General features: G+C 44.3%; 1 protein-coding gene across 2 annotated transcripts in view; it reads right to left on the reverse strand.

Moving 5' to 3' along the window:
• Positions 1-23,570, reverse strand: part of ZNF385C (zinc finger protein 385C) — a 598,456-nt gene that overhangs the window by 291,164 nt on the left and 283,722 nt on the right. The window contains exon 1 of one of the 2 annotated variants that reach the window (XM_069237674.1): positions 11,431-11,548. The exons of the other annotated variant lie outside the window; for it this stretch is intronic. Coding sequence (XP_069093775.1) covers positions 11,431-11,440 — 10 coding nt within the window. The 5' untranslated portion in view covers positions 11,441-11,548. Of the gene's footprint in view, positions 1-11,430; positions 11,549-23,570 lie in introns of those variants that run through there. 2 annotated transcript variants of the gene reach the window in all.

Genomic DNA, 23,570 nt, shown 5'->3' on the forward strand with positions numbered 1-23,570 from the left:
CTCTTTTTCGTTCATAGCATATTCTCTTTCCGTAGTATTCAAAGTCTGTGAGGTAAATGCAACATTTCACTTTTCCATTACAGTTTCTAGGACAGAATGGCACCCACAAATATATGCTGGCATCTACAGTGATTATGCATTTAATTCTCAGTCAAAACCGTTTCAAGTTTGGGGCATTTGTAATGTCCAATTTCATTTTCCTAAATACATTCTGTTCATCTTCACCCCACATAAATTCTGCAGCCTTCCCTACCAATTTCTTTAAAAGGTTCATTTTTTTAGAGAAATTATATACACATTTGCTAGAATATTCACACAATCATGTGAGTGATACTAAACCTTTACTAGTATCTGATGAGAGTATTTTGATTGCTTCAACTAGAAATGTTTTGTTACTATGCCATTCCTCACAATAGTGTGTTCTAAATAATCCATGTCACTTTGAAACAATTTGCATTTTGAAGATTAAACCATACTAATATTTTGTAGTCACCCACAGAATTCTTTGATATGCATTATATGTGTATGGTCATCTTTTGAAAAAAAAATATCAAAAATTGATCCTGAAAACATGTAACACATTATTCTACATCTTAAAAAATTTGGTACTGCGCCCTCTGGAACACAGATGATGGTGATGATGGTTTAAACAACATACTCTTGAACTAAGTTAGTCTACAGGGAGATTAAAATGTAATAAATGACTGATTCAAGAAACAAAACTATCTGGTGATAAGCAAATCTAAAACCTAGCATGGGGAAAAACAGAAGCAGCCTCCAAAAAGGCAACTAAATTACTAATGTTATGCAATATATGGGTGTCAAATCATAATGCTGGAATTGGGCGCTTTTAAATCCACTCACAGTCTTAAACTTTTGTCCACCTTCTAGCTAGTACAAGAGGCAACAAGCATTCAGAAGTTTCTACTTGCAACCCCCAAAGCATGTATCCAATATTCTCTCAACTCACTTCTAACATGTATTGGCACCGTATACAGTTTCTTTTTTCATAGGAAACACCCTTGTTTCAATGTGATTCGGTTGAGAAAAGTTACTTAATTTCTTCAATGTATACAATATGTCTCTCAACTCACCTCTAGAATTTATTAACCTCATGCAATTTTTTTTTCATAGGAAACACTCCTTGTTTCAATGTGATTCTATAGAGAAACCTTACTTAATTTTTCCAAGATGTATGTGACCTTGTGTCACCACCCATTCATTGTTCAGTGACTTTCTTACCACTAATACTTTCTCTAGATAACATGGGTTTGAAATAATTCCCAGTTCCCATTTATCTTCCCATTCCAATTAATTTATTCAGTTCATGGAATCTGCATTCCTGTCATTAAATAGCAAATTCACTACAGAAAATCCTGGGTCAATAATGTGATCTTCAAAAGCTTTAGGTTAAATAGTCTGTTCTTCAAAATGTCCCAAAAGAATCAAATCCCCAAATATCTCCTCCAACTTTTCCTATTTAATGATGGTCCAAGGAGATCCTGAATTCATCGTCAACAAAAGCTCCCCACCTGTTCTCTATCACTCTCAAAGCACTCCATGTTGTTGGCCATGTGACCTTCATTGGTATCATCTGATAAGTAGATGTAGCTTTATTACTTCTCAAATCACTTTTCATATCCTTGCACTCTCTGGCAATGTTTACAATTCTAAAACAAACTTTGCAATGTTTTCATATGTGGTTTAGGCACAGTACAGTAAATGCCTCAACAATCCTAAGGAGATTGTCAATTGTATCACCTTACATTACGTCATAAAGAAATGCTGAGTTAATGTAAATTGATACAATAAAGAAACTAAAAGAATGAGAAAGATAAGTAACAGAAAAGTAAGAATAACATTATATTACATACATGGCAGAAGTACCACTCTCCAGTTAATTCACATGCATCTACACCTGCTAAGCAATGGGCAAAGGCAAATAACTATGTTTGGCATGTAAGTATATTGGACAGACCTTTGGTCACACCAGACCAAATAACATATCTAAGAAACATCAAATACCCTAACAAATGCCTACTACTTACTGTAACTCCAGAATGTGGTCTGCAATGGCATCCTTGAAACTTGGACGAGAAAGTAGAGAACCCAAGTTGCACTATGAGACCTTACCAATGGCGGATTGTTCCCTACATAAATACATACTACATAACATAACATGGACTTAAAATGTTCTCTCTACTCCATTGATAGTCAATGTAAGACCAGAACTAGTAAGGTGTGGAATGTTATATGTACATTTAATCACACTATGGAACCTATGGTAGGAAATCTGCCATTTCTGTGTGGTTACCCCATATTCCTCGCCTTTTGCTGTACCCTAATTTTTTGCTAGCTATAGAGCTCTGTGCACCTTACCCCTGCTAAGCAGTACTAAAGTGTCTGTGTTCCTCCTTTTAACATGATGGAATTGTTATACTGTTAATTGATATAGTTAACTTACATATGATCCCCTAGTATATGGTACAAAATGTACCCAGGACCTGTGAATTAAATGTCACTAGTGGACTGCAGCTCCTAAGGTGCCATCCAGTACAGTGACAGTGCAAAACATCTTCAGATCAACCACTGCAGCCTGACTGTAGCAGTTTAAACACTGCAATTCAGTCTGTCCAAATAAAGCCTTTTGACACGTCAAACCCTCTCTTTTAGGGACCAAGTCGCCTGTTAGTAGGCTGTGTAGTCCAGAAGGCAGGGAGGATGGAAATTTAAATGGAAACATGTAGACATTTAAAGTTCCAATGTCCTGGCAGTGAATTGCAGCCAAGATGTATTTTTCACTCTGGCAGGCCTAGCTGTCTTATGTAGAAAACCTGAGTACTTATTAATTAAAATAATAATGTTGTATCTGGGAATAGGACATGCTAGAAAAATAAACAACTATTTGTAGTAGTTAATAAAAATCTAATTCAATGGTGAAGTTGGAGTTTTAATAAATATTAAGGAAAAATTAATATAAAATGTTACCTTTTCCCTGTTTGAAGTTCCTGGAAGTTAATTTGCATTTGCTCTCATACGTCTCCCAGGGATGGATTTGCATTTGAATTGGTGTGAAAATGGTGTGAAATGCTTCCCAGGAGCAAACAATATGTTGACATGAATGTGCAGAAACTCCTCTGACATTACAGTGGCAAAATAACCTGCAGCCTTCTAAGATCTTTCCTGGGCGTCGCATGTCAGACACTGCTGCAGTAGTCAATCTTATATAGTAGGAAAGCATTGGCAATTGCAGATTTACAAAGATATGACAAAATAAAAGCAGAGCAAGTTTGTTATGTTTTGCTCAATTTCAAATTGTATTTGTGCTCTTAGAGTGCAATGCATTCCAAAGTATATTACATTTCTGGTTATGTTTCTGAAAACCACTTTTATTAAAAAATTTACACAAAACATATACATGCACCATATAAGACAATTATTTACAAAACTCCACAAAACTCTACATAGGCTTATCTAGAAAGACAGTGGTCAAACTCCAAAAAGCACAAAACCATGTTCTTCACCTCATTCTTTTTTTTTTTATTGAGCAGATTCATCAAAGTCACCAATCCAATAAAAATATCTATATACATTCATTCACCAGACCGAGGGTCTCCTGCATTAAAAATAACAGATCATAATGGACATTAACTGACAATCGATCATATACATCATCTTCCCTGAAAAATTCTAAGTAGTGTTGTACAGCAAAACAAGAGAGCTTGCTTATCCAAACTTGCAGCGTGACAAAAAAACAAAGATATTGCTGAAGCGCAACACGCTTTGGCGCAAAATAAGCAATTTAGTGCATAAGTGCTACAGTACGTTTCTAAGAGTTGCAAATCACAAGCATCCCACTCAACAAAATATATTACACATCTGAAAGTTAAACAACCTAACATCTGTGCAAATTTGTCTTCAACCTATTTATAGAACCATTTACACAACAAAGGGATCTACACAACTAAAATGCAGCAAAATCTTGTTAAAAAATAGGCAATTTGAAACAGAAAGTGCTACAGTTATACAATACTTTTCAACAAATTGTATATCATACAGATCTAAAAATTGATCAACATAGCATCTATGCAAACTCATCTTAATTGTAATTGTGGAACCCTTTATCACAACAATAAAGTGCAGTAGTATAAAGAACAATTGAAGATAGAGACCTGGAGCTCCGCTTAAAGTTCATCAATTCATAAAGTGCTTCTATACTTTGCAGGACTCACATTCTGGAACAAAACTAATCCTTCACTAAAATATTGCATTATAATAAAGCGACTCCATCACGCTACATAATAGTGTTGCCTAGTTCCTGTGCATTCTCGGAGCCCACTAAACCATGGCCAATAAACGAGTAGAGCAATTTTGTTACAATACTAATGTGTGCATTGCCATCATTTCTAATGGAGCCTGCATACTAAGATATTTCTTCAGGCTATCTATTCTTCTAGCATATGCTTCCTCAAATCGCCCTGTCCTCTGTAGTTTCGCAAACTACTTCTTAGGAGTTGGAACAGTAATTGTCACCGGCATTGTAAAATTAATGACATCGCGACGGCTAATGATGCTGAGACCAAATTCTGGATATTCTTATCTAACCAGGAAGTTTGAATTAATACCCCAAAAAGTACGAGCTTCGATTCGGGCCTCAACGTCACCTGAATTCCTTCACTCAAATCTCAATAAACCGCATCCCAGAATTGTAACAGCTTAGGACACTCGAAAAAATATGAAGCCAATCCCCTTTATTGCCGTGGGCACACCTAAAGCATTTGTTGATAACAGATGGATACATTTTATTAATACCTTTAGGTGTATAATAAGCTAACCACCGAGATAAAAAAACGAATTATTTTAAAATTAGCTGCCCTGAGATATGTATAGCCTACTATCAAGATGCGCTCTCATTCTCCAATTGTCAATCTGCATCCTGTCTCCTGCTCTTACCTTACTCAGATGCCTTTCGATCAATAATGAGTCTGTATATTTCCAAAGAGACCTATACTCATTTCCTATTCCCACCAGCTGACTTTTGTACCACAGTTTCATAATTGCCTCTAAGGAATGGCTCATCTCTTGGAGACTGCTATTTATCAAACATTTAAATTGGTCAAAGCTGTACCATAGCTTGCCCGCCTTCACCCCTACTCGTAATTTTATCTCCGATCAGTTAACTAGTCGTGTGCCTAGGAAAAAGTCGCTCAGTGTCCAATAACCTTTAGAATTCCAAATCCTACAAACAGTTTCTGAAGTTACAAAATCCAACCACTGGCAATGCCATGGCCTTAACAGCCAATGACATGGCGGAATATGCTTAGATCTAAAAAACTTTTGTGAAAGCCAGACAGTTTCGTCTAGCAACTTGTACTTGTTAGTTTTGACAATCTCGCCATCTTTGAAAAAAAAACGGCATGCTGCCTCCACTCTCCTTTTTCCATGTCCACCATACCCATTTTGACCATCATATCAAACCATGCAGCCTGGTAATACAGAAAGAAATCAGGTAAAGCCAATCCTCCTTGTTCCTTATCTAACAGAAGAATGGAGTAATTCACTCCAGGATGTGTTCCTTTCCATAGAAATATGATTATGAGGGAATCTAGTTCTTTAAAAAAAACACTTGTTGCCCTTTATAGGGAGAATTGCAAAAAGATATAAAAACAACAGCAAGACTGACATTTAAATTAATGACACTCTCCCCATTAACATAATTGCCAGCAAGGACCATTTTTTCAAGAAGCCCTTTCACTTTCACCATTGTTTTCGCATTATATAATTTGAATAAATCAGTGTAGACCTATTCATCACCAGGATCCCAATATAACGTATAGGACGATTTCTACTAAAATTCTGAATTAATGCTGGTGGCAGCACTGATGGACAAGCATTAAAAAGCAATGTCTCGTTTTATCCTGATTTACCTTATACACCCTCCAAATTATCGTAATCTTGAATAATATTGAGTGCTCCCTTAATAGTAACCTAGTCGGCCTTCAGATATAACACCAAGTCGTCTGCAAACAACTACAGTTTGACCATCCCCAGCAAGGGTGGAATGATACTGTTGGCACTATGTATACGTTCTGCTAATGGCTCAATAAAAAGCGTAAAAAGTATAGGAAACATTGGTCATCCCTGCCAGTGCCACAGTTTATCTGCACAGTATCTGCAAGCTTTGCATTGAAGATTATCCACACTTATGCCCCTTGATATCATCTTTTGAACATAGAAACCATTCGATCAGGAAGTGCAAATTTCTCCAACACAAAGAAAAGAGCATCCTAGTTCACAAGATTGAGTGCCTTCTCTACGCCAATCATTGCAGTTACACTCTTGTCTTGAGCGCGGGATAATAAGACGATATTGTGTCTCAAATACTGCGTGTTTGTAGCCATTTTCGGGTTGGCAAAAACTCACACTGATCTTTATGGACCAGGGCTACCCAACCTGAATTATACATGATGCCCAGATCTTAGCTAATAATTTGTAGTCTGCATTGAGTAGACTTATCGCCCGATAAGAATTTCCACCTAAATCTTGACCGGAAGTGCAAAGACCACATCTCGTTCAACTGATATTGCTGCACTAGTCACCGACTCAGCAAGTCAAAATGAAGTTTAACTGATTCGTGCACAAAGCCCTTCATGATGGACTACACTCTTACCTGTCCCATCTGAAGTCATAACCTCATACCGGCTAATCATGCAGTTGAGGTCAAAACAAACTCTGTCAATCCAGAAATGTACAAACATCTTGTGGCATAAAAGATACACATGGCGGTCTCCCCAACCCCTTAATGTCACTTCTCTTATACCATCCCCTCAAAAGAGACTTTCTGAAAATCACCCAAAAAATGTACCTGTTCAAAAAGTCCTCTGGACTTCATCATAGCTGAATGTGATCTCTGAGCACAGTATGATCCCACCTTAAGACACACTAGAACAATCCTAGTACCTAATGTCACTTCTGCACAGCATACAGGTAATATAGAACAATAATTATAACTACTGGTTATTAAATAACAAACTCATAAGAGCCAAGACAATGAATGAAAGGTTATGATTTATGGCAATTGCTATCTAGGAGTAAACACAAAGAGAAGTATACTGCTATGTAAAACCGTGGGAAGTCCCACTCCTAAACTTCACATGACAGCATTGGTGAATTGTTGGAGGGGCGCTAAGCGTCGTCATTCGGGAATTTTGTACACAGAGCACACTGGTCAACACAGCATAACAAATGCATCTGATTTCAGTAGTAGAGTCACTCACACCTCAAGTAATAGGGAAAACTATCTCAAAGGGATACAGGCAGCCTAGTCCAACATGTGTAATAATTCTCTTTTCAGCTTTTTGACGTTTTTAAGGTTACACATTTCTCGGATGCGTTTTATAAATTATAACTTGAATTTTATTTTGCTTTTATTTTCAAAAGCAAAGTCTATGTGGACAGACCTGAGTCCTGTGCGATAACAGAAGACAGTCGATGAGTTAAGGATTTAGGGTCCATTCTGATATGTTTAATTCAAATAACAGCTTTATTGATTATGACAAACAGTGTCGTTTACAGTGTAAATATGGTAACTTTGTATATGCACCTGAAGTGGGGTTACCTGCCCAGTATGCTAATTTACTGTAGATGTGTTGTACATTTTTCAAATACCTCTTTGGTCCTTGCTCTCACACAACAGCCTTTTTAATACATATTATTTACAATTACTCGCGTTCTTGCTACACCACCCAATCTGTGTACTGTTCTTTGCACCGAATCATAACTTACCCCAAAGTACGACATTTCGAAATGCTATACTATACGATACATAATATGAAATAAATGCGTTGAACACAGTATGCGTATACAGCTCAGGTGCTTGTCCAATTCTAGGACTGGGCACATCTATGCATACACTGAAGTGGAAAAGATTTTGGACAACATAATGCAATAGATAACAAAAAATTAGAACGTGTACGAACCGCGCGTGTCATGAATTCTGTCTTGCACAATTCATTGCTTTTAACAGACTTCTCACTGATTATTTACCTGAGAGTAACAGTAGGAAAGGTCGGCACTAACCAAACCTGCATGCCTCAGACCAACAAAGCTTTGGCACTCAGTTTCAGAGATTTAGACCCAAACTCAGGGAAAGAATGTTCTCAGGAACACACACATTTCTTGCAACTTGCACGAGAAAATCGCTCAAGTTCTGTATGTTTACCAAGTGACTAGATGTTATGTGTTTTTTTTCTTTACTTTTTGGAAACCAACGTAATCCAGGATTGTAATACGGACGTGAGAACTCGTGTAGTTTTTTTTCTATGCGAAATTTCATGAAAATTTCACGAAATAATGCTTTTGCAGTTAAATGTAGTGTGTGCGTATCTCACAACCATTTTTTCACCTGGGTAAGCCTGCTGCATAAATAAAAATTCTTCGCAAAATAACGCCGAGGGTCGAGCAGAAAATATCTTTCGGATAGTTGCCGCTAACCTCAAAATACTTTTTTCACACGAGGTGCACGTGAGATATGCAAAATTGAAAATGTGTTCCTGTTACGAACATTATTAAAATTCTTCAAAACCATGGAGTTCAGGCAATCCTTCTAAAAAAGAATAGGGTGTAATACGAGTCTAACCGCTCTTCTCCAGCATCAGTGCGTTAGTATAAGGCACACGTCAAAGATACCTGTAATGACCTGCCACAAGGCGGCGCTCTACTTTTGTTGCTGTCGGCCCGGAGGCTGACTGTAAGGTGAAAAAAACGTATAATTACCTGCATTTTCGGCAATAGAGGTAAACAGCAAACGAGGTTTGGAGGTTTAAAGTTAAAAAAAAAAACTATTTTCCGCGTTTAGCTGCTTAAAAATCGACCAGGAATGAGAATCGTTTTACTCACAACTTCTAAAGGTAAAAATGAAAGCATTCATTTTTCAACAGTTAAACTAGAGCCCAGACCTTGTCTCATGCTGAGAGCCAATCAGCCAGTCCTGGCTTCTTATAGCCAGCATCACATTGCAATTTGAATCCATACCAAAGCTTTCACGTTTCACAAATGCACGCAAGTAGCTCATCCGGTTTTGTTTCACTCGACTACGTGTACACCTGTCCGTTCTAGTATAAACTTGGAACTACATTTATCAGAAAGCAGAGATCAAACATGGTCTGGATCGGCTACTCACACGAGGTATTGCTACTTGAGAGCTCTGTATACGTCCAATGTTAAAAGATTAAACTGCAAGTTCCACAATGCAGCATTCTGCTGGATAAAACTCATGGACGGTCTGAAGTTGTCCCACGTTGGGCACGTGGCATCTCTGCTTCCAGTCACTGGAGTACAGATCACAGGGTGAGGCAAATATCAAAGTTCCACTGACAGGCCAATCTATTCTCTTACGTACAATTGGGTAATGGTAGGTGGGCCATGCAGACCTGGTCCAAAAAAATATAGAAATTGAAGCATGTACAGAAAACCCTCTGTGTGGGTGGACGGACTGAAATAAAAAGGGTGCAGCAGTCCCTAACACACATTATTCGGTCAGCAAGAAGAGGGCAGATCGAAGGCAGGCAAAAGAAAGCAGACAAAGCTATCAGACGCTTCCTGCTTGGGTATCAGTGCGGAAATCGATACTTCACGAGGCAATCAGGCCCTGTAATTGTCATCAAATCAACATGGCAGAGATGCCACCATCCCACGGACAGATCAATGCTATCAACAATCGCAAAGGAGACATCAAGGAGCGGGGATGCGGTGTCCATAAATAAGGTAAGGCATTAGTGTTTGGGGGTGGGGAGGAGAAGACTACCCGTGTTCGTACAACGAAAATACAATTTCTGCACTTACTCGTTCTGCACGTTTGGCCTACAAACACGACCTCGGTAATAGTCGCGTATTTCCAAGATGGTAGCATAATGTCCCCGTCGATGACGTAGGCCCTGCTCTTTCAACACAAGTGTCAATCGGCCCTGAAATAATACACAGCATTATTACTCAAATCAACTATGCTACTTTAATCGAGGAATTAAATGCTGAGCTGGCTTCAAAGGGATGCAGTCTGCGATTTGGTCGATAAACAAGAGACCTCGGCCGCATGCGCCCAACCCATGGAGCATGTCACCTTTCAACCAAGTGATGGACAGCGTCTTTTCCTGTCATTAAATGGGCAGTGAATGATTTTTCATGTTTACATCACAACGAATTTATTCGCAGTAAACATACAGAAAATGTGATAGTAACGGCGCACACCCGCCAGGCAGAAGCCCTGCAGCCTGTTCTATGGGCGCTTCGCGCTGTGAAATAGCGCAGTTAGCGTCACTGTAAACAAAGCCTTGCCTGGGACCCCTCAGAGGCGTTCGACAATCCCGCGTGCACTTTGCCCTGTCAATGCTCGCCAGTGGGGACGGCTTTATTGCACCCAGCCGGACACACAGCTGGCAGATTCACGTTTTTACGCAACGCCTCCCGGGGTGGGTTCCAGTGAAGACTTCGAGGCCCTTCAAACTGAAGACAGGGGTCGTGGACCTTCCCGAACCCAAAGCCGCAGAGAGGGCACCCTCTAACCCACAAACCTGTGCCACTCCCTTGCTGATGCGACCCACCAAAGACAACCGTGGGTGATTTCACTTTGCCAGTACTCTGCCAAGTATGGAATATTTCCATTTTGAAAATGCCAAAACATTAGCTCTAACCTCAGCGCCTAAAACAGAAACAGGACTTTGTATGTATAAGCAGGTGTGTATACATGTTTGCCAGCTAGAGGAACCTATGCACATTGAGATAAATGACTTGACGAGGATCACACATTTAGTGAAGCAAAGAAACCGAGATCAGCGGCCAGGTCTTTAATTGCATTGCTAACAGAACACATCAGTGCCTAAATTAAATCCAACTGTCACAAACCACGCTTTGTTTTCAGGCTTGCAAACCATCGTAGGGTTCACATCACACCCACCACATGCGAGGGACCTGGGTAATGCGGTCACACTGGATCCACAGAGATGGCATTCACAATTTCAGTGTCTGGAAACCGAGGGGTCAATTAATTTCAGTTTAATAAACACCCCCGTTATTATTATTACTATACCTACAAATACTCATTCCATAGATGGAATTCGCAACACATGGAATACCCCAGTCAATAAAAACAGAACCTGTGTTGCGCGTATAACACACACGAGTGGGCGCGAACGTAAAGATAAAGTTTACTCACCACCACATCGAGACCCCCAACGCGCCCGACAGCAGGCGGTACCCAAGTACACAAATCAGGGCAAAACCAGCAAACAACCCTCCTGTCCTGAGAACACAACCTGAGCAGCCTCACGCATGCCCATCCACGAAGCGCCTAGATGCGGTCCAGTACACAAACCCTCTAGGTTCCATTCCAGCCCGCCTCCGAAGGGGAAGGTGGCGAGGCATCCATTTACTCACCCAAAAGCATCTTCGGTCCCGTGGGCGCCGCCGCTGCTGCGATCTGTGCTCCCGAGCCCCGGCTGCATGGAATGAAGCACCTCTTCGCGTAGACACGCAGCACAAGCGCCCACTGCCTCCTCAGTGCTCACGCAGCGCAATGATGGGCTCACTGCTCCGGATCGGTGCCCCGGGGAGGTAAACATGCTTCGCCACGCTCACTAGCCCGGCCCCATCACTGGTCCTTCCCGGCGCCCAATCAGAGGCGCAGGAGAAGAAGGAACAAGTGCAGCCTTTCCCGGCTGAGCCACTGCGGGAACCGTGCCAAGGCGCGTATGGTGCGTCCTGCGCGTAAAGCACGCATTGTTTTCATTCAGCCTGCCCGAGTACACGGAGCTTTAAGTTATACAAGCCAGGTGTCTGTCAGCAGCTCACAGTGTTCTCTGCTGTCTGCTACTTGGAGTTCTGCATTTATAATCGAAAACCTTCACAACCCCTTGGCTTCCAGGCACGCCAAAGACCTTAAAACAAAGTGGGACAGTGTTGGTGCAGAGAAAGGTGCCACATGACTCTTGCAGAGAGGGAGCTGCAGGAAATAACAGGATCTATGGAAGGATTTTCAGTGTTCGCGACAAACAGAAATTTACCGGCTGGAGCGCTCCCCGTATACCTACAAATTCATTTTTTCAGGTCTTTTACAATAATTTGGAACCGAATTGAGCTGGGAAGACATCCTCACCTCAATCTTAGGAAATGAAAACAGTGGCTCCCTGTGGTTACTGGTACCGTCTACTGTAGATCCTGGAACAACTGACAAAACGGGTGAAATTGTATTTATAGCTTTTCCAGCACTAGTGGTGATAATCTGGCGTTGCGAGTAAATAGTATTTACATGCATTTTGCCCTTGACACTACCTTTCAGTAATTGTTAACAGATAGCGCAAAACACAAGAAATGCAACAAAAACACAAGCAAACAAAGGCGAAATCTATATGCAGTATTTTTCATTGTTCCAGTTTATAACTAAATCAGCTGCAGAAAGTGAAAGGAAAGCAGTTGCAAATGTAATCTGAGGCAGGTAGCTTGGCACCTAATTTACACGGTCATCTCAACTCACGAGGTAACAGTTGCATAAACAGCTTGGTACAAGTAACATTTGCACAGGGATCAGGTGTATTTTCTTTCCGGAATATGAATTTGGTGATAAATAATGGAGAATAGTGAGAGTAAATGCACTTTTCACCCATTTGCGCGTAGTATCATTCCTTGCACACTGATTTGCATAGGTAATTATAGCCAGCAACAAGCTGATGGTAACTGCCTGTGCAAAAACAGCAGTGAGTGCAATATGCACTTAGCCCATAACTTTTTTCCAGTTATTACCTATGCAAATTAGAGTGCAAGGATAATGCTCATTCTTTTAGCACTATTTCCATTTTTGCAGTATAGCACGTCAAATCAACTTCAGTGCAAAAATGTGCCAAAAAAGAAATACAATGTAAATTGCTCCCCTACCTTAAGGAACTACTATGTATGTTGAATGCAAACACAAACCTTGTAAACATATCCTAGGAAATGTCTCTCCACTTGTTTATTCACTCATCTTCTTACCTGGCCATGGGGGCACGTCCTCCTTACCTTGGGTTTCTCATGCCATCATGCCACCATTCATTCCCCCCACACCTGATGATTTCCCTGATTACTCAACTCTGCCCGGGCTGGATGCTAAAAACACATCCGCTCTACCTCAAGTTTGCATTCTCACCATCTTTTTTTGCAAAGGCTAACTGAAGCACAGGAAGGAAAGAAGTGAATGATTCCTGAAGGAGCAAGTCTGACCTCAGAAGTGTTGCACTACAGCTGTCCCCTTAAGGCTACTAGCCGGAATCTGTATCTGCCTGTGTGTCGCACTCTCCTTGTGACATACCCTCAACAGCTCATTTTCACCCCCTTAGACAGTATAATTTAGTCCAGGGGATGGCAGTATTAGCTGACCTACGGCACATGAGGAGAAGAGACCACATACAGAGACCAGAGGGATCTTTGGCCCTGTAGACAGATTGGTTAATATGGCAGGTGCACATAAGCAGACAGTGGTGGGAACCTGTAGCAAGTATACAGGTTTAGTAGCTGGAGCACAGGTGAATACCATGTGGGATGAAGTGGAGATTTCTAAGCACTTTTTGAGAAGTAAGCATCAAAACAGCATGAGGTGTAAGGGCCATGTGGACACAGTCAGGGAAAGACAGTGTGAGGAGCTCGTGGCTGGTGGTGAAGCTAGAAACCCGAGTGGGCTTAAGTAACCCGTGCCACACATACAATCAAGACATCAGTGTAGGAGGCCGGACTGGCTTGTAGTGAGTACCTAGGGGTACTTGCTGTAGGAGGCTGGACTGGCTTGTAGTGAGTACCAAGGGGTACTTGCACCTTGCACCAGGCCCAGTTATCCCTTATTAGTGTATAGGGTGTCTAGCAGCTTAGGCTGATAGATAATGGTAGCTTAGCAGAGCAGCTTAGGCTGAACTAGGAGACGTGTGAAGCTACTACAGTACCACTTAGTGTCATATGCACAATATCATAAGAAAACACAATACACAGTTATACTAAAAATAAAGGTACTTTATTTTTATGACAATATGCCAAAGTATCTTAGAGTGTACCCTCAGTGAGAGGATAGGAAATATACACAAGATATATATACACAATAGCAAAAATATGCAGTATAGTCTTAGAAAACAGTGCAAACCATGTATAGTTACAATAGGATGCAATGGGGAAACATAGGGATAGGGGCAACACAAACCATATACTCCAAAAGTGGAATGCGAACCACGAATGGACCCCAAACCTATGTGACCCTGTAGAGGGTCGCTGGGACTATTAGAAAATAGTGAGAGTTAGAAAAATAACCCTCCCCAAGACCCTGAAAAGTGAGTGCAAAGTGCACTAAAGTTCCCCTAAGGACAAAGTAGTCGTGTTAGAGGAATAATGCAGGAAAGACACAAACCAGCAATGCAACAACTGTGGATTTCCAATCTAGGGTACCTGTGGAACAAGGGGACCAAGTCCAAAAGTCACTAGCAAGTCGGAGATGGGCAGATGCCCAGGAAATGCCAGCTGCGGGTGCAAAGAAGCTTCGACTGGACAGAAGAAGCTGAGGTTTCTGCAGGAACGAAAAGGGCTAGAGACTTCCCCTTTGGTGGACGGATCCCTCTCGCCTTGGAGAGTCGTGCAGAAGTGTTTTCCCGCCGGAAGGACGCCAACAAGCCTTGCTAGACGCAAATCGTGCGTTTGGCGTTTTTGGACGCTGCTGGGGCCCAGGAGGGACCAGAAGGTCGCAAATTGGACCTGAAGAGAGAGGGGACGTCGAGCAAGACAAAGAGCCCTCACTGAAGCAGGTAGCACCCGGAGAAGTGCCAGAAACAGGCACTACGAGGATGCGTGAAACGGTGCTCGCCGAAGTTGCACAAAGGAGTCCCACGTCGCCGGAGACCAACTTAGAAAGTCGTGCAATGCAGGTTAGAGTGCCGTGGACCCAGGCTTGGCTGTGCACGAAGGATTTCCGCCGGAAGTGCACAGGGGCCGGAGTAGCTGCAAAGTCGCGGTTCCCAGCAATGCAGCCCAGCGAGGTGAGGCAAGGACTTACCTCCACCAAACTTGGGCTGAAGAGTCACTGGACTGTGGGGGTCACTTGGACAGAGTCGCTGGATTCGAGGGACCTCGCTCGTCGTGCTGAGAGGAGACCCAAGGGACCGGTGATGCAGCTTTTTGGTGCCTGCGGTTGCAGGGGGAAGATTCAGTCGACCCACGGGAGATTTCTTCGGAGCTTCTGGTGCAGAGAGGAGGCAGGCTACCCCCACAGCATGCACAAGCAGGAAAACAGTCGAGAAGGCGGCAGGATCAGCGTTACAGAGTTGCAGTAGTCGTCTTTGCTACTATGTTGCAGGTTTGCAGGCTTCCAGCGCGGTCAGCGGTCGTTTCCTTATCAGAAGGTGAAGAGAGAGATGCAGAGGAACTCGGCTGAGCTCATGCATTCGTTATCTAAAGTTTCCCCAGAGACAGAGACCCTAAATAGCCAGAAAAGAGGGTTTGGCTACCTAGGAGAGAGGAAAGGCTACTAACACCTGAAGGAGCCTATCAGCAGGAGTCTCTGACGTCACCTGGTGGCACTGGCCACTCAGAGCAGTCCAGTGTGCCAGCAGCACCTCTGTTTCCAAGATGGCAGAGGTCTGGAGCACACTGGAGGAGCTCTGGACACCTCCCAGGGGAGGTGCAGGTCAGGGGAGTGGTCACTCCCCTTTCCTTTGTCCAGTTTCGCGCCAGAGCAGGGGCTAAGGGGTCCCTGAACCGGTGTAGACTGGCTTATGCAGAATTGGGCACATCTGTGCCCAACAAAGCATTTCCAGAGGCTGGGGGAGGCTACTCCTCCCCTGCCTTCACACCATTTTCCAAAGGGAGAGGGTGTCACACCCTCTCTCAGAGGAAGTTCTTTGTTCTGCCATCCTGGGCCAGGCCTGGCTGGACCCCAGGAGGGCAGCTGCCTGTCTGAGGGGTTGGCAGCAGCAGCAGCTGCAGTGAAACCCCAGGAAGGGCAGTTTGGCAGTACCAGGGTCTGTGCTACAGACCACTGGGATCATGGGATTGTGCCAACTATGCCAGGATGGTATAGAGGGGGCAATTCCATGATCATAGACATGTTACATGGCCATATTCGGAGTTACCATTGTGAAGCTACATATAGGTAGTGACCTATATGTAGTGCACGCGTGTAATGGTGTCCCCGCACTCACAAAGTTCAGGGAATTGGCTCTGAACAATGTGGGGGCACCTTGGCTAGTGCCAGGGTGCCCTCACACTAAGTAACTTTGCACCTAACCTTTACCAGGTAAAGGTTAGACATATAGGTGACTTATAAGTTACTTAAGTGCAGTGTAAAATGGCTGTGAAATAACGTGGACGTTATTTCACTCAGGCTGCAGTGGCAGGCCTGTGTAAGAATTGTCAGAGCTCCCTATGGGTGGCAAAAGAAATGCTGCAGCCCATAGGGATCTCCTGGAACCCCAATACCCTGGGTACCTCAGTACCATATACTAGGGAATTATAAGGGTGTTCCAGTAAGCCAATGTAAATTGGTAAAAATGGTCACTAGCCTGTCAGTGACAATTTGAAAGTAATGAGAGAGCATAACCACTGAGGTTCTGGTTAGCAGAGCCTCAGTGAGACAGTTAGGCACCACACAGGGAACATATACATGCACACCTATGAGCACTGGGGCCCTGTGTGACAGGGTCCCAGTGACACATACATATAGGCCACAAACCTATGAGCACTGGGGTCCTGACCAGCAGGATCCCAGTGACACATAACAACCATACTGAAAACATAGTGTTTTCACTATGAGCACCGAGGCCTGGCTATCAGGATCCCAGTGAAACAGTGAAAACAGTGACAAACACCCTGACATACACTCACAAACAGGCCAAAAGTGGGGGTAACAAGGCTAGAAAGAGGCTACCTTCTCACACTTGCACCTTGCACCAGGCCCAGTTATCCCTTATTAGTGTATAGGGTGTCTAGCAGCTTAGGCTGATAGATAATGGTAGCTTAGCAGAGCAGCTTAGGCTGAACTAGGAGACGAGTGAAGCTCCTACAGTACCACTTAGTGTCATATGCACAATATCATAAGAAAACACAATACACAGTTATACTAAAAATAAAGGTACTTTATTTTTATGACAATATGCCAAAAGTATCTCAGTGAGTACCCTCAGTATGAGGATAGCAAATATACATAAGATATATGTACACAATACCAAAAATATGCAGTATAGTCTTAGAAAACAGTGCAAACAATGTATAGTTACAATAGGATGCAATGGGGACACATAGGGATAGGGGCAACACAAACCATATACTCCAAAAGTGGAATGCGAACCACAAATGTGACCTTGTAGAGGGTCGCTGAGACTATTAGAAAATAGTAAGGGTTAGAAAAATAGCCCACCCCAAGACCCTGAAAAGTGAGTGCAAAGTGCACTAAAGTTCCCCAAAGGACATAGAAGTCGTGATAGGGGAATTCTGCAGGAAAGACACAAACCAACAATGCAACAACGATGGGTTTCCAGTCGAGGGTACCTGTGGAACAAGGGGACCAAGTCCAAAAGTCACAAGCAAGTCGGAGATGGGCAGATGCCCAGGAAATGCCAGCTGTGGGTGCAAAGAAGCTGCTACTGGACAGTAGAAGCTTAGGTTTCTGCAGGAACGACAAGGGCTAGAGACTTCCCCTTTGGAGGACAGATCCCTCACGCCGTGGAGAGTCGTGCAGAAGTGTTTTCCCGCCGAAAGACTGCCAACAAGCCTTGCTAGCTGCAAATCGTGCTGTAAGGGTTTTTGGACGCTGCTGTGGCCCAGGAGGGACCAGGATGTCGCAAATTGCGTCAGGAGACAGAGGGGACGTCGAGCAAGAGAAGGAGCCCTCTCAGCAGCAGGTAGCACCCGGAGAAGTGCCAGAAACAGGCACTACGAGGATGCGTGAAACGGTGCTCACCCGAAGTTGCACAAAGGAGTCCCACGTCGCCGGAGAACAACTTAGGAGGTCGTGCAATGCAGGTTAGAGTCCTGTGGACCCAGGCTGGACTGTGCACAAAGGATTTACGCCGGAAGTGCACGGAGGCCGGAGTAGCTGCAAAAGTCGCGGTTCCCAGCAATGCAGTCTGGCGTGGGGAGGCAAGGACTTACCTCCACCAAACTTGGACTGAAGAGTCACTTGGACAGAGTTGCTGGATTCGAGGGACCTCGCTCGTCGTGCTGAGAGGAGACCCAGGGTACCGGTGATGCAGTTCTTTGGTGCCTGCGGTTGCAGGGGGACGATTCCGTCGACCCACGGGAGATTTCTTTGGAGCTTCTAGTGCAGAGAGGAGGCAGACTACCCCCACAGCATGCACCACCAGGAAAACAGTCGAGAAGGCGGCAGGATCAGCGTTACAGAGTTGCAGTAGTCGTCTTTGCTACTTTGTTGCAGTTTTGCAGGCTTCCAGCGCGGTCAGCAGCCAATTCCTTGGCAGAAGGTGAAGAGAGAGATGCAGAGGAACTCGGATGAGCTCTTGCATTCGTTATCTAAAGTTTCCCCAGAGACAGAGACCCTAAATAGCCAGAAAAGAGGGTTTGGCTACCTAGGAGAGAGGATAGGCTAGCAACACCTGAAGGAGCCTATCAGAAGGAGTCTCTGACGTCACCTGGTGGCACTGGCCACTCAGAGCAGTCCAGTGTGCCAGCAGCACCTCTGTTTCCAAGATGGCAGAGGTCTGGAGCACACTGGAGGAGCTCTGGACACCTCCCAGGGGAGGTGCAGGTCAGGGGAGTGGTCACTCCCCTTTCCTTTGTCCAGTTTCGCGCCAGAGCAGGGCTAAGGGGTCCCTGAACCGGTGTAGACTGGCTTATGCAGAAATGGGCACCAAATGTGCCCATGAAAGCATTTCCAGAGGCTGGGGGAGGCTACTCCTCCCCTGCCTTCACACCATTTTCCAAAGGGAGAGGGTGTAACACCCTCTCTCAGAGGAAGTCCTTTGTTCTGCCATCCTGGGCCAGGCCTGGCTGGACCCCAGGAGGGCAGAAGCCTGTCTGAGGGGTTGGCAGCAGCAGCAGCTGCAGTGAAACCCCTGAAAAGGCAGTTTGGCAGTACCAGGGTCTGTGCTACAGACCACTGGGATCATGGGATTGTGCCAACTATGCCAGGATGGCATAGAGGGGGCAATTCCATGATCCTAGACATGTTACATGGCCATATTCGGAGTTACCATTGTGAAGCTACATATAGGTAGTGACCTATATGTAGTGCACGCGTGTAATGGTGTCCCCGCACTCACAAAGTCCGGGGAATTGGCCCTGAACAATGTGGGGGCACCTTGGCTAGTGCCAGGGTGCCCTCACACTAAGTAACTTTGCACCTAACCTTTACCAGGTAAAGGTTAGACATATAGGTGACTTATAAGTTACTTAAGTGCAGTGTAAAATGGCTGTGAAATAACGTGGACGTTATTTTACTCAGGCTGCAGTGGCAGGCCTGTGTAAGAATTGTCAGAGCTCCCTATGGGTGGCAAAAGAAATGCTGCAGCCCATAGGGATCTCCTGGAACCCCAATACCCTGGGTACCTCAGTACCATATACTAGGGAATTATAAGGGTGTTCCAGTAAGCCAATGTAAATTGGTAAAATTGGTCACTAGCCTGTTAGTGACAATTTGAAAGAAATGAGAGAGCATAACCACTGAGGTTCTGATTAGCAGAGCCTCAGTGAGACAGTTAGTCACTACACAGGTAACACGTTCAGGCACACTTATCAGCACTGGGGCCCTGGCTGCCAGGGTCCCAGTGACACATACAACTAAAACAACATATATACAGTGAAAAATGGGGGTAACATGCCAGGCCAGATGGTACTTTCCTACACAACCCCCCCCCAAACGAAGGACAATAAGACTAGCCATGACCTGATGAGTCTTCATTGTCTAAGTGGAAATATCTGGAGAGTCCATCTGCATTGGAGTGGCTACTCCCAGGTCTATGTTCCACTGTATAGTCCATTCCCTGTAGGGATATGGACCACCTCAACAATTTAGGATTTTCACCTTTCATTTGTTTTAGCCAAAGTAGAGGTTTGTGGTCTGTCTGAACAATGAAGTGAGTGCCAAACAGGTATGGCCTCAACTTCTTCAGTGCCCAGACCACAGCAAAGGCCTCCCTCTCAATAGCAGACCAACGCTTTTCTCTAGGGGTCAACCTCCTACTAATAAAAGCAACAGGTTGATCCTGGCCCTCAGAATTAAGTTGTGATAGGACTGCCCCTAATCCTAATTCAGATGCATCAGTTTGGACATAGAATTTTTTAGAGTAACAAGGGCTTTTCAGGACAGGTGCAGAGCACATGGCCTGCTTTAGCTCCTCAAAAGCTTTCTGACAGTTTGCTGTCCATAATATCTTTTTAGGCATTTTCCTGGATGTGAGGTCATTAAGAGGGGCTGCAATGGAGCCATAGTTCTTAATGAACCTCCTGTAATACCCAGTGAGGCCTAGGAAGGCTCTCACCTGAGTCTGAGTAGTAGGGGGAACCCAATCTATAATAGTTTGGATTTTCTCCTGTAGTGGTGCAATCTGTTCCCCACCAACAAGGTGTCCCAGATAAACCACCTTCCCCTGCCCTATCTGGCACTTTGAAGCCTTGATAGTGAGGCCTGCCTTTTGCAGGGCCTCCAAAACTTTCCATAGGTGGACCAGGTGATCATCCCAGCTGGAGCTAAAGACAGCTATATCGTCCAAATATGCTGCACTGAAAGCTTCCAGCCCTTGCAGGACTGTGTTCACCAACCTCTGAAAAGTGGCAGGTGCATTTTTCAATCCAAAAGGCATTACTGTGAACTGGTAATGTCCTCCAATGGTTGAAAATGCAGTTTTAGGTTTAGCATCTTCTGATAATTTGATCTGCCAATACCCTGCAGTCAAATCAAAAGTGCTTAGATACTTGGCAGATGCCAGTGTATCTATGAGCTCATCTGCCCTGGGTATAGGGTGAGCATCAGTTTTGGTTACCTGGTTGAGACCTCTGTAGTCAACACAAAACCGCATTTCCTTCTTTCCATCTTTGGAATGGGGTTTTGGTACAAGTACCGCAGGAGAAGCCCATGGACTTTCAGAGTGCTCAACCACTCCCAGTTCTAACATTTTCTGCACCTCTTGCTTTATGCAGTCTCTGACATGGTCAGGCTGCCTATAGATCTTACTTTTGACAGGCAAGCTGTCTCCAGTATCTATAGTGTGCTCACACCAAGAAGTGGTACCTGGCACAGTAGAGAAGAGTTCAGAAAACTGACCCAGGAGATTTATGCAATGGTCTTTCTGCTCAGCAGTAAGACAATCAGCCAAAACTACACCTTCCACAAGAGCATCTTGTTCTGTGGAAGAGAAGAGATCAGGTAGAGGATCACTGTCTTCTTCCTGTCCCTCATCAGTTGCCATGAGCAGGGTGAGATCATCCCTGTCATAGTAGGGTTTCAGGCGATTGACATGGAGCACCCTAAGGGGACTCCTGGCAGTGCCTAACTCAACTAAAAAGGTGACTTCCCCCTTTTTCTCAATAATTGTGTGGGGTCCACTCCATTTATCTTGGAGTGCTCTTGGGGCCACAGGCTCCAAGACCCACACTTTCTGCCCTGGTTGGTACTGAACCGAAACAGCCTTCTGGTCATGCCACTGCTTCTGGAGCTCTTGGCTGGCCTGAAGGTTTTTACTGGCCTTTTTCATATACTCAGCCATCCTTGATCTGAGGCCAAGTACATAATCCACAATATCTTGTTTTGGAGCTTTAAAAGGTTGTTCCCAACCCTCCTTGACAAGTGTTAGTGGACCCCTAACAGGGTGTCCAAAGAGGAGTTCAAAGGGGCTAAAGCCCACTCCTTTTTGGGGTACCTCCCTGTAGGCAAAAAGGAGGCATGGTAATAGGATATCCCATCTCCTGCGGAGTTTTTCAGGGAGACCCATAATCATGCCTTTGAGAGGTTTGTTAAATCTCTCCACCAGTCCATTTGTTTGTGGATGATAGGGTGTAGTGAACTTGTAAGTCACACCACACTCCTTCCACATGGCCTTTAAGTAAGCAGACATGAAATTGCTTCCCCTGTCTGATACTACTTCCTTTGGGAAGCGCACCCTGGAAAATATTCCCAGGAGGGCCTTTGCCACTGCAGGTGCTGTAGTGGTCCTTAAAGGAATTGCTTCAGGATATCTTGTGTCATGGTCCACTACCACCAAGATAAACCTATTGCCTGAAGCAGTAGGAGGGTCAAGGGGGCCAACTATGTCAACCCCTACCCTTTCAAAGGGAACCCCAACCACAGGCAGTGGAATAAGGGGTGCCTTTGGTGTGCCACCTGTCTTGCCACTGGCTTGACAGGTTTCACAGGACTTACAAAATTCTTTTGTGTCCTCAGACATTCTAGGCCAATGAAACAAGGGAACAAGCCTGTCCCAAGTTTTCATTTGTCCTAGATGTCCAGCTAGGGGAATGTCGTGGGCTAGAGTTAGGAGGAACTTTCTGTACTCCTGAGGAATCACTAACCTCCTGGCAGTTCCAGGTTTAGGATCCCTTGCTTCAGTGTACAAGAGGTTGTCCTCCCAGTAAACTCTGTGAGAGTCACTGACATCCCCATTAGCCTGTTTGACAGCTTGCTGTCTTAGACCCTCTAGTGTGGGACAGGTTTGCTGTGCCACACTCAGCTCCTCCCTGGCAGGCCCCCCTTCACCCAAAAGCTCAGCAGTGTCTGCTTCCAGCTCCTCTGGTGTAGGTTCTGCACAGGGTGGACATTCTTCTTCCTCAGAAGTAGAATCCACTGTAGAGGGAGGGATAGTAGGAAGTGCTTTACTTCTAATAGCCCTAGCTTTAGGGAGCACTTGGTCCATTGTTCCAGGATCCAAGCTTCCCTGTCCTTTTTGGCCTGAGCCCTGGTTAAAGCAAAAATATGCCCTGGGATGCCCAGCATTGCTGCATGGGCCTCCAACTCCACATCTGACCAAGCTGATGTCTCCAAATCATTTCCTAGTAGACAGTCTACAGGTAAATCTGTGGCTACCATAACTTTCTTTGGACCAGTAACCCCCCCCCCAGTTGAGCTTTACAACAGCCATGGGGTGGCTAAGTGTGTTGTTGTGAGCATCGGTTACTTGGTACTGGTGACCAAGTAGGTGTTGTTCAGGGTGGACCAGTTTCTCTATGACCATAGTCACACTGGCACCAGTGTCCCTGTAGGCCTGAACCTCAACACCATTTATTAGGGGTAGCTGCTTGTACTTATCCATATAAAGGGGACAAGCAACTAAGGTGGCTAAGTCAATAGCCCCCTCAGAGACTAACACAGCCTCTGTGGTCTCCCTACCAAGACCAACCACAAATAAGTTACCAATAGTGAGCCCAGCTACTCCCTTGGATTGGCTATTAGTAGGTTTGCTCCCACCACCACTGCTATTAGTAGGGACACTAGGTGTAGCAGTAGGGGTTGTAGTGGTAGGAGGCTTGGTGCTTTTCTTTGGACAACTGGGATCTGTTGTCCAATGGCCTTTTATTTTACATAAATAGCACCATGGTTTCTTTTCCTTGTTTTGATTAGAAGAGGA

Source organism: Pleurodeles waltl, chromosome 6 (genome assembly GCF_031143425.1).
Source record: "Pleurodeles waltl isolate 20211129_DDA chromosome 6, aPleWal1.hap1.20221129, whole genome shotgun sequence".
NCBI classification, from domain to species: domain Eukaryota; kingdom Metazoa; phylum Chordata; class Amphibia; order Caudata; family Salamandridae; genus Pleurodeles; species Pleurodeles waltl.